Consider the following 11,796-nt stretch of genomic DNA (forward strand, 5'->3'; position numbering starts at 1 on the left):
TGTCGGAGGAGGGTGTAGGGGGGATGAGGGGGTTGTGGGGGGAATGCGAGGAATGGGGAGCCGGGCCTTTAACCCTTTCTGGTCTGGGCACACATACTAGGCTTAGGGTGCCCTGCATGCCCTGAACCCCCGGCAAGTGGTGCAGCCACACTCCCTCCGCCCGCCCGTCACACGCACATACCCTGTTAACGTTTCCCTTCATGGGTGGATTCTTCAGCTGGAGCATCGGAACAGAGGAGCCAAGCTTTGGGGTGTCCTGGGTGCCCCCCTCAGCAGAGCCAAGTAGGCCTGTGGTTCCTTGCTCTGACCCTCGTGGAGACTGCTCTGCGTTCCAAGACCAGGCACCCGAATGCCACCATTTCCCCTGGCAGGGCCGGGTGTCCAGGTACCTCTGTTACTGCCCTCAGAATTGGGGTGGAGGAGGTGGGCAGTAGCTCCCCCGACACGCCCGCGTCTCATGGCGTCCGGAGCTCCTTGTGCTCCTCCTTCCTGGCCCGACAGTGTGGCCTTGAGGGCCCCACCTAAGCCATTCCTGACACTGGCCTCCTGTGTCCTTGGGTCTTCCTGGGGTGGCTGACCTGGCGTAGGGCTGAGTACCAGGCAGTCTTCTGTCCCCAGCGAGGACCCAGGGCAGCGGGTGCCCAGGGTTCAGGCCGGTGCAGCTTGTCACGCTCTCCCTGCAAAGCATGTCATGGACTTGCTGCTCCCTCTGCTTTACCCCAGTACCCAGGACAGGAAAGGGTTAATGGTCTTCATTTGTTGAAGGGAAGCCACTTAATCAGAAGTCTGACCTGGAGAGGGGTGCATTTCCTTCTCCCACCTACTCCAAAACAGAGGCCTTCACTGCCTTGTGGCCAGGACCCCACCACCCTCTACACGTCTGTCCCCCCAGATAATGTACAATAATTTAACACAGTTGCCTGTAAAAAAAAATTCTTTTTGTAAATCATTATTATAGTAATAATTCTGGACAAAGCCCGCTGTGTGGCTGTTTTCTCGTGGCTCTTTGTGCTATTGTTTGCTCCTCCATCCTTGGGGACCACAGAGAAAGGACGGGAGAGAAAGCAGCACTGACTCAGCTCAACTCTGGGTTTCCGTGGTTGGCAGGGTAACGTGGCACAGGAGGCCCCAGGAGGCTGGGCTTTGAGCCTGGCAGCAGAATTCCCCAGCTTCGTTACCCCCTGGTTAAAATGTGCCAGGGAAAGCAGAGAGCTCAGCCCTACCAGGCTGCCTTCATGTGCCTGGCTGCAGGACAGGCAAGGCCTCGTTCCCGCAGGGCGGGGCCTCGGTGCACCCGTGTCTTCGTTCTGTTTGAGCACCTCTTCGTGCCCGGCTCGAAGGTGGCTAAGGCTAGCAGATGGCAACAACTGATGATGCAGGCTCCCCAGTGCTTCAGTGCAGACAAGCTGGGCAGGTAAGGGGCACAGGGGGAGGAGGAAGCAGGGACAGCAAAGGCCATGGAGACGAGCTGGGCTCTAAAAGAGAAGCAAGGAGAGAGGGCAAGAGGCGGAGTAGTGAGAAATGAGAGAGTTTCGAAAGTATCTGCTCTTCATTAAATATCTGAGCACCTACAGTGTGTTTGGGAGGGTGCCAAGTGTGGGCCCAGTGCTAGTAAACAAGATACAGTCCTTGCCCCCACACTTAAATGTCAGGGGGGAAGATAAATGGGCCGTTTGATCACAGAGTTGTGGGGGCCAGGAGGAAGGGCACCTAACTCAGCAGGTCAGGTAGGCTGACTTGTGAGGGTTCAGGAGGGGTTACTCAGATAGGGAAAAGGTATTCCAGGCAGAGATAAGAGTTAAAGGAAGTGCCTGGGGCTGGAGAGAAGTGCACAGGCCTAAGGGATGCCAAGTCAGCAGGGAAGGATCGGTGGTCTTGTTGGCTATAGTGTAAGGTAAGTGAAGATGAGAACAAAAGAGGTTGGTCAGGGCCAGTACGTGGAAGGCCTTGAGGTTTTTAGCTCTGTCCTAGTGATGAGTGGCTAGCCGTGGGAGGATGGTGATCAAAACTGTGTTGGCAGTTGGGATTGGTGGGGACTAGGGAGGGCCCAGAAGCAAGGAAATAAGGTAGGAGGAAAAAGAATACTGAGTCAGGCCTGCTCTGCATCGGGCATTTAGTTTTGTGGTTGCGGAGCAGTTAGGCTGTGCTTGCCCTCCCTGGGGAGACAGTTTACACAGAGAGCTCTTCGTGTGGCCCTCCAGACCAGCTCTTCCTCCAGGTTCTGTTCATGGTACCATTTTTCCCAACCACACAGGTTTGGAACCTTCTGACTCCACCTTACTTCCTCCACATTCCGTCAGTTGCCAAGTTTTGTTGGTGGCTCTCCGGTGCCTTTCCCACCCATCCTTTTCCATGACCACCACTACTACCCTAGCTCATGACCAGAGCTCGATGCTCCCCTTTGCTCTTGGATCTAAAGCACAGATAACCTTGGTTCTGCCACTTCTTGCTCCAAATGTCAAGTGGTTTTCCACTGTCCAGTGAAATAACTAATGGATGTGACACTGGTAAAATCACCTTCATAAGCTATATACGTTGTTGCATTTGGGATCTGTCCCTTCCCTGTTTTAGCCTTATGCATCATCATGCCCTGATTGGCCTGCTAGCCTGTACTCTTGCTGCTCTTTTTTGCTGGAAATTACCCCTGGTGTCTCAAAATTCCATCCTTTGAGGCAAAGCACAATGCAGCATCCTCCCTATTTTCCAGCAGTATGGCATGTTGGCTCAGGCTCCACCAGGTTTCTCACCTGGAAAAAAGTTACAGATGAGCAAGGCTCTAGGTAAGACTAGAATGAACTTCTGTTGGATTGGAATCAGAGATACCGGTATGAACTCATGATTTTTAATATACAGATAAATACTGAAATATACATCTGTGTGTGAGTGTGAGTGTTGGCGTAAATATATTTCCTTACTCTGTCTACTGAGCAGGCCTAGAAGCAGTGACACCCCAGTAGCAATGAGCACATACAGTATCCTGATCTTGGTTTCTAAATACCATTAAATAAAAGGAACCGGAGCTCCTTGGAGAAATTCCAGAGCTGCAGGAAAAATACAAAATAAGCCTGGAATATCTCGCAGTGCTATAAAATAAGGAAGTGTTCAAAAAAAGATGAGGGCTCATCAAAAGGACAAAGGAACCAACTTGAAGGAGCACCTGATCTGTAATTGGATATAAGCTACAGAATAAAATATTCATGAGTCCATCCTGATGTAAACAAATAATACACATGTCGGGGAGAAGGGACAGCTCTTCCTCGTAATAGAATTCCAGTTAATAGATGTGGAAGGACTAATGAGAAAAGGAAATCACCATTAGGCAAACCACACTAATTGTTGGAGTCACAAGACTCATCAATGGATGTAAACATTAGTGGCCAAAAACTGGGACATTCACATCTCAAACTATCTTCCCATAAGATACTTATTAATTAGAAAAGGAAAAATAGCTTTATAGTGGAGAAACCTGGTAGACACCACCTTAATCAAATGATCAAAATCGGCATCTCTAGTAATAAGTCATAGGAGCATCGTGTATTTCTTGATAGGATGCTCTGAGAAGGGCCTGAACTTGCCTGTGGTTTTCTTGCATACCCTCAATCTAACCAGGAGTAAACAGCAGACAATCCCAAACCGAAGGACATTCTGTAAGTCAGTAGACCAGTTCTCAACAGTGTCAAGGTCATAAAAGACTGAGAGATTGACAGACTAGAGACCAGAGAGCTCTTACAGGGCAATGTGGGATCCTGGGTTGGAAAAGGACCTTAGTGGGAAAGCTGATAGAATCCAAACACAGTCTGCTGGTTAGTTAATAGTACTGTATCAGTGTGAATCTCCTGTTTCACTAATTGTACTGTAGTTATGTAAATACTGACATCAGCGAACACTGGGTGAAGGGTAAACAGGAACTCAACTATTTTTACAACTTCTCTGTAAGTCTAAAATTATTTCAAAAGAAAAAAAAAGACTCTGGAGCCAAATGGTCTGGGTTTACCATCCTGCCACCACAATATAGAATCACTGCACAATCCTGAGCAAGGTACTTAAATGTCACTGTTCCTAGGTTTCCCCATCTCTAATATAGGGGGTGATAATAACAGCACCTACCTCATGGGTTTATTAACAGCCTGGAAGATAAGCCTAGAACATTCTGTGCCAGAAAAGAGGTGCTCAAAGAATAATAGGGACATTTCAAAAGGCCCCAAGAGACAGCTTGAACAGGCTCCCACTGGCCAAATTTAACAAATTAAGCATCAAAAATAATGATAGTAACAGATTATAATCCACAGAATGAAATGGGAAAGCATGGGTTTCAAAGTACTGCCCCATAAGGTAGTTATTAATAACTGAAGAGTATCTTCACAGCAGAGAAGCCTGGCAGACGTTAACTTAATCAAGTGGCCAATGTAAACCCCATCAGTAATGGGACAGATTGACATCATGTGCCTCCCGAGAAGACCACAATGTCACTTCTGTGATACTCCTGCCCAAGATGCATAACCTGAATCTAATCAGGAGGAAACATCAGACAAAACCAAATTGTGGGTGTAATGTTCAAACGTGCCAAGGTCATGAAAGTCAAGGTGAAACTGAGGAACTATTCCAGAGTGAAGGAGACTAAAGAGACATGACAACTAAAGACAGCATGTGATTCTGAACTGGAGCTTGCTGTGTAAAGCACATTTTTGGAATACCTGGCAAAACTTAGATGGGATCTGAAGATTAGATGGTAGAAATGTAGAAATCTTAATGTCCTGACTTTGATGGTCATATTGAATATAATAATGTCTTTGTAAGATAGATGTACTCAAGTATAATGGGCATCATCAGGCTAGCAACTTACTCTTCAAATCGTTCTAGGAAAAAAAAGTTCATTCTGTACTTGGAGCTCTTCTGTAAGTTTGAGATTGTTTAATAAATAAATACCATATAGTACAGCCTATCTTCTTCCTTGGTGAGGTGAAGTGGAATCCAATTTCTAAGCTGCCAAATAGCCAGAGGTTCAGATGGAGTCCACATCTACCCATGGAGCCAAGAGGCATTACTTTTTCTTTCTGCCCCAGGGCTCCCAATTACCAAGAGGCAGAGGTCAGTCACTCAAGCATACTTTGTTAGCCTGAGGCAGGGGTTCTCAGCCTTAGCTGCTCTATGAAGTCACCTGGAGAACTTTAACTACTGACGCCTGGACCCACCCCCAGAGATTCTGCTTTAATGATCTAGGTGTGGCCTGAGCATTGGGATTTGGAAAAGTTCCCTAGGTGATTCTAATGCGCAGCTAAAATTGAGAATGACTGACCCAGGGGCAAAAGTTGAGTTTATTGGTCTGTGTATGTTTTCTAAGGAGCCTCAGTGGAGCAGTAGTTAAGCACTCGACTGCAAACCTAAAGATATGTGGTTGGAACCTACCAGCTGCTCCACTGGAAAAAGATGTGGCAGTCTGCTTTGTAAAGATTTATAGCCTTGGCCCTGAGAGACTGAACTACTGGGCTGAGGGCTGGGGACCATGGTTTTGGGAGATACCTAGCTCCATTGGCATAACATAGTCTATAAAGAAAATGTTGTTTATACATCTGACTGGTGAGTTGCGACTGGGATCTTAAAAGCCTGTGAGCGGCCATCTAAGATACATCTACTGGTCCCATCCTGGCTGGAGCAAAGGAGAATGAAGAAGACCAAAGACACAAGGGAAAGATTAGTCCAAAGGACTAATGGACCATAAGTACTACAGCCTCTACCAGACTGAGTCCAGAACAACTAGATGGTGCCCGGTTACCACCACTGACTGCTTTGACAGGGATCACAATAGAGGGTCCCGGACAGAATAGGAGAAAAATGTAAAATTCAAATTCACAGGAAAAAAAAGAAGACCAGGCTTGCTGGTCTGACACAGACTGGAGAAACCTCAAGAGTATGGCCCCCGGACACTCTTTTAGCTCTACTGAAGTGACTCCTGAGGCTCACCCTTCAGTCAAAGATTAGACAGGTCTGTAGGGCCAACAATAACACTTGTGAAGGACATGCTTCATAGTTCAATCATGTGTGCAAGACTAATGGGCACACCGGCCCAAAAGTAAAGATGAGAAGGCAGGAAGGGACAGGAAAACTGGATAAACGGAAACAGGGGAGAGTGTTGACACATCACAGGGTTGGCAACCAATGTCAAAACAATTTGTGTATTAACTGTTTAATGAGAAACTAATTTGCTCTGTAAAAGTTCACCTAAATCAAAACTAAAAAGATTTGCAGCCTTGGAAACCCTACAGGGCAGTTCTACTCTGTCCTACACAGGGCTTTGAGCTAGTTCAGCCATGGCCAACGAAACAAAACTGGAACAGACTGGAATTTCTACAATTTGGGTGATCCAGAACGCTAATCAGAACAGGAAAAGATGCTAGTTGAAGCCCTCGAATGGGATACTGGGAAGAGGCGTATCGAGCCCTTTCAGAAGCCTGATGCATGAGATTGGATTATTGGCAGGACTGAGGAGAGCGACACACAAAGCAGTGTGGTTGGCCACCATCTTTGAGTGGGGCACCGGTCTCCAACTCTGCTCAAAATTAAACAGGCAAGAGATTTGGTGGCTATGCAACACATACGCTGCCCTTGTTTTCCAAGAGGGAGATTATGTTTCTGGCAGGGCTCCGACCTGTAATTTTTCGCATTCTGGTTCACCCAAATTTTAAAAATGTGGGTCTGTTCCGGTTTTGCTTCCTCAGCCATGACTGAATAGGGAAGAACTAGTTTGAAGCCCTGGTCCTGTAGGGTCACTGTGAGTCATGATCAACTCCGCCACAGTGGGTTTGAGTATGTTTCCTATTGCTGCCATAGCCAATTACCACAAATTTGGTGTCTTAAAACAACAAATCCATTACAGGTCTGTAGGTTAGAAGTCCAACGCTGGTCTCACTGACTAAAGTTCAGGTGTCGGCAGGGCTACATTCCTTTCTAGAGGCTCTAGGGGAGAATCTGTTTTCTTGCCTTTTCCAGCTTCTAAAGGCTGCCCACATTCCTTGGCTCATGGCCCCTTCCTCCATCTTCAAAGCCAGCAAGGTTGTATATCTGATCATTCTTCCCTAACCACGTCTCCCTCTGACTTCTGCCTCCGTTATGATAACTGGGCCCATATGGATAATCCAGGATAATCGCCCTATTTTAAATTAGCTGGTTAACCCGAACCCACTGCTATTGCATTGATTCCAACTCATAGCAACCCTATAGGACCACAGAACTGCCCCATAGTGTTTCCAAGGAGCAGCTGGTGGATTTGAACTGCAGACCTTTTGGTTAGCAGCCAAACTCTTAACCACTGTGCCACCAGAGCTCCAACCTTAAATCCACCTGCAACCTTAACTCCCCTTTGCCTGTAACCTAACATATTCACAAATTCTGGGGATTAGGACATTTTGGGGGAGCCCAATTCTGCCTACCACAGTCTGGAAAGGTACTGGAGCTTTTTCTGTCTTTAGGGGAGAATTGGTTAACATTTTAAAAAGACAGAAGAAAAGAAGCAAGGGGGGCTTGGAGATGACGAAGAACACAGGCCAACCGGATTAACAGTGTGAGAAATTAAAAGCTCACCCTCAGCAGAGTTTGGATTGGAAAGGGGAGACAGCGGGAAAGGATGGGGAAATGTGGGAGGCCAGACAGGAGGGCTTGGTGGAGCCATCAGTCTTCATGAGGGGAAACTCTCATTTAGAACAGCAGTTAAAGTGGGGGTGGCAGGGATTGGATCATAGATGACCAGATACTCCCCTTCCCAATGGGAAAGGTCTTGAATGGCAGATTGTAAGTGCTCAGGGCATTTCCTCGAAACACAGATAATAGCTAAAAGAAAGTAAAGGAAGTCCTAGCTTTGACTGCATCTTTAAGAGGAGATAAGGCAAGACTAGGGAAAAGGAGCTTTCTCTTTGACCCTCCTACCATCATAGTTCAAACAAAAGATCTGCTTGAACTAATTTTGTGAAAATAGTAACTGGTGGTAACTAAGCTACCTCTGTGGCTAATCTCAACACAAAACAGAAAGACACTTCCTGGTTTATAAATAAGAAAAGTTTTTGAGTTTTAAGGTGTTAGAATTATAGTGACTGAAATGAGCTTTTTTGTTTCTCCCCTCCCCAACTTTATTTTTTGACTTATTATGGTAAAGTTCAAATGTACACAAAAGTAGAATAACACAATGAACCTTTGTGTATCCAGCCACAACCGCTCAACCTTCACTACGACTCGTTTCACCCATACCCCAAACCACTCTCATCTATTTTGATCCTAATCCAGACCTATCATTTTATCCTTAAATATTTCATGTCTAAAGCATAAAAAAAAAAAAAAAATCTAATTCCATTAGCATACCAAAAAAATCTAATAAATCCATAATTTCAAATATCCAGAATTCAAATTATTCCAAATTTTGTTTTTTCATATCAAAACCCAAACGAAGTTAACATTGCTGTTGGCTGGTCTCTCTCAAGTTTTACCATATAGGTTCTCCCTACCTTTATTTCCTCCTTGCAATTTATTTGTTGAAGAAACTTAGTTATTGGTTTCCAGAATTGTCCCACATTCTGGGTTTTGCTGATGGTATCCCCACAAACTGTGCTTTGAACCTGGGTCCCCAAGACTTCAAGGCCCCCAAAACTCTTCTCCCAAGACCACCCTGTCTCTCTGTCAGGACCTACTGTTTGCCAGGTTCTTTACATGTATTAACAGTGCTTCTGACACCTGACAAGATACTTGTCTTTTCTGGTAGCTGTAACCCAGCCTCAGAGAACATGCGCACAGTGACACAGCTAAATGACGGAGCCAACACTCTAAGTCCGGTCAGCTTGATTCCACAGCCCATGCTTCCCCCACCACCACCACACAGTTCCAATCACTGCATTTCATGATTATCAACATCGTTTTACTGTTAATCAAGCAGTACTGGTTGGGTATTTTAAGGGTGCAGGAAGCTAGGATACACAGCTATTCACGATGTAAGAATCATCTACGTCTCCTCAAAAATACAGGAAAGAAATAAGACCAGTCAATCGGGAGAAGGAGCCAACACAGCGGCTGGTTTTTATTGGAAAGAAGAAAACTTTACAGCACATTCAGCGTGAGCGGGTGCAGGGGCTCAATGGGCTAACTGGTGGGGCACCAGCTTGTAATGGGTTCCACAACTTGGGCATCGCTGGGCCTCGCCTTTGTGCAGCCAGAACCAGATGACGGCACTGTTGTCTTCTTCACCTGAAAGGGAAACGGCATCCAAGGCTGTCTGGCCTGGAAGGGGAGGCTCTCCACGTTACTCTCTCCTCAAAAGCCTGAGACCCAAATAAAAGTGATGGTTCACGTCTGAGACATCAGTTCAAGCTCTCTTCCCCATTCTTCAGATGAAGAAACTGAGGCCCTCAGCTTACCTAAGAACATACTGACCTCATGTCAGAGTCACTACAGGTTCTAACAATTCCCTTGTCGAGTAGAACCCCAAAACCAGGGCCATTCTGATATGTATCCCTAGTACCTGAAATGGTTCCTGGCACAGAGGGCACACGATAAATATTTTCTGAACGAACACCCTTTGTTCATGCTCCACTTCCAGTGAGCCGGTATTACTGATGTTCCGTGCCACTTTGCAGTAAGGATGACCTACTGAGGCATGACGAGGCTCGAGAGGGCCTGGACATTTAGAACTTATTTACATACATCTTCCCTTTATACTTACACACTTACACAAAAGACCTGAAACAGCTTACAGGCATCCTCTGGGGTTCCCGGGTGGTGCAAATGGTTAAGCACCTTGTATAGCAGAATACATTAAACGGACAAGAAAACAGAACCAAGGTACTTACAGATGCAGCCCACTATTCGCTTGTCGGTGATGGAGGGAACTAAGTTAGGGTCTTCCTTGGTGCCTGCAGCTGCCTTTGGAGGCAGGATATTGTATGGATCCTAAGAAAAAAAAAAAAAAAAGAATTGAGCCATTATGCCCAATGACCCCTACACTCTAGGAGCTCAGCGGGCTGTTCCCACAAGCCAGGTTTCTTGGATCAGATGCTTCCGGAGAAGAGACTGCTCTGATCCCATCCAAGACAATGAGCTGCACAAAAGATAAACAAGTCTCTCCTCACCAGTCCTTTCCGTGCAGCCAACAGCACCTCCCTCTCCAGCCCCGTCGCCTGCTCGTCGTCAGTTGGTACACCACCTAGAAGAAGTCACAGCGAAGTATGATCAAACGGGAACACGCATACTCACAGCGGGCTCACACGCTCCTAAAGGAAACCCTAAGTCTCTAAGCTCCGTCGAGTCATGATCCCCAAAAGTGGCAGCACTGGGTGAATCTTTTCTTCCTCCTCCTCCCGAGGCCAATTTTTTTCACACTTTTTCTAAACACAGCCCAATAAGGGCCCTACTTGGTCACCCAGTTTGACGTGGGCATGGGTTTGAAGGGCGGCCCAAGCACCCCCACAGTTCCAATTGCAGGCCCTGCCCTCCAAGGTCAGCCGGCACCCCCTTTTAGGATTCTTCCGCGGCGGGGTCAGTTCGGTGGGCGGCGGTAAGGGCCCGAAACCATAGGGAGACTCCCGCGGGACCTGAACCACTCGGGGCCGTCGGGTGGTCACTGGGACCCCGAGGAGCTGCACAGCCGGCCCCACTTTGCTGCCCCAGCACCCCCACCCCCACCCCCCGGGAGCTCAGCGGCGCTAGTCCCTGGCGCGCCCGGCGGGCCGAGTACCTCCAGACGCCATAGAGCGCACGGCGGCGACCCCATTGGGACGGCGGGCCCTCAGGGCCTGAGCCGCCAGCGCTCCAGCTCCGCGAAGTAACCTTGAAGCCATAACGCCCGCGACAGGCAGCAACACTTCCGGAAACGGGCGCCAAAGACGGGAAGGACTTCCGGGGGAGGGCTTATTTTCCAGTCCTGTCAACTTTCTGCTTCCTCCCCGCCCGCGGTCCTGCCCACTCACGTGACTTTCGCGGAACTTGTCGGGTAGAGAAGGGTTACGCATGCCCAGCCCTGCCTATCTCTGCCCCCTCTGCTGCGCATGCTCGGCGCCGTGTGCGTGGCCGTCGGGGAGTTGCTGTGGACGTTCGGCCACGCCTTGGTCTCAGTTGTGCGCTCTTGGGGCTTCCACGTCACTAACGCTAGGATTTGGGTCCAGTTGTTTAGTTCCTTATGTGTAGAATGAGGCAATCCTATTGGAGTTTCTGTGCATCTTGCCTGATAGTTGTGCTCAATCGCTGGACCCAGAATGACTTAAAACTTCCAAACCAAACCTCCTGCAGTTGAGCCTGTTCCGACTCATAGCAACCCTATAGGGTTTCCAAGGAGGGGCTGGTGGATTCGAACTGCTGACCTCTTGGTTAGCAGCCAAGCTGTGGCATATAATAATAATGAAACACAAAACCCGTTGCCGTCGCCTCGATTCTGACTCCTAGTCCTGAGTCAGAGTAGAACTGCCCCATAGTTTCCAAGGAGCGCTTGGTGGAGTCCAACTGCCAGCCTCTCAGTTAGCAGCAGCAGCACTTAATCACTACGCCCAGTGGCATGTAACAGGGTCAGGTAAATTTACTACTTGGGAAGAATATACAGAATCATTTTTGTAGGACTTCTCTTGGCCCAGTAAGGTTAATTTGAGGCCAACTGGGGAGGACTGAAGTCCCAGGCATTCCTACCTGTCAGGTGGTTGTTATTCTGTGCCATCGAGTCGATTCTGAGTCAGCAATCCTATAACGCAGAGCAGAACTGCCCCATAGGGTTTTCTAGGCTGTCATCTTTACAGGAGCAGATCACCAGGTCTTTCCTTCTGCGGAAGGGCT

The 11,796-nt window shown here is 47.8% G+C and overlaps 1 protein-coding gene across 1 annotated transcript; it reads right to left on the reverse strand.

The window, feature by feature from the left end:
- Window positions 1-8,916: 8,916 nt before the first annotated feature.
- Window positions 8,917-10,859, reverse strand: LOC101343047 (cytochrome c oxidase subunit 5B, mitochondrial). The gene is made up of 4 exons (XM_012556252.2): window positions 10,712-10,859; window positions 10,107-10,180; window positions 9,828-9,927; window positions 8,917-9,225 (listed from the first exon to the last, which is right to left on the reverse strand). Exons 1-4 carry the CDS (start codon window positions 10,812-10,814, stop codon window positions 9,113-9,115), a joined length of 390 nt encoding a protein of 129 aa, XP_012411706.1. The 5' UTR covers window positions 10,815-10,859; the 3' UTR covers window positions 8,917-9,112.
- Between the last annotated feature and the right edge of the window lie 937 nt (window positions 10,860-11,796).

The sequence above is a fragment of the Trichechus manatus genome, unplaced genomic scaffold (genome assembly GCF_000243295.1).
Source record: "Trichechus manatus latirostris isolate Lorelei unplaced genomic scaffold, TriManLat1.0 scaffold00004, whole genome shotgun sequence".
Taxonomy (NCBI): Eukaryota; Metazoa; Chordata; class Mammalia; order Sirenia; family Trichechidae; genus Trichechus; species Trichechus manatus.

Excerpts from the sequence above, each read along its gene's own strand:
- LOC101343047 (XM_012556252.2), bottom strand. The coding sequence starts at position 10,814 with ATGGCTTCAAGGTTACTTCGCGGAGCTGGAGCGCTGGCGGCTCAGGCC. Across the intron at positions 10,181-10,711 it reads GCGCTCTATGGCGTCTGGAG|GTGGTGTACCAACTGACGAC; the intron begins GTACTCGGCCCG and ends GACTTCTTCTAG. Across the intron at positions 9,928-10,106 it reads TGGCTGCACGGAAAGGACTG|GATCCATACAATATCCTGCC; the intron begins GTGAGGAGAGAC and ends TTTTTTTCTTAG.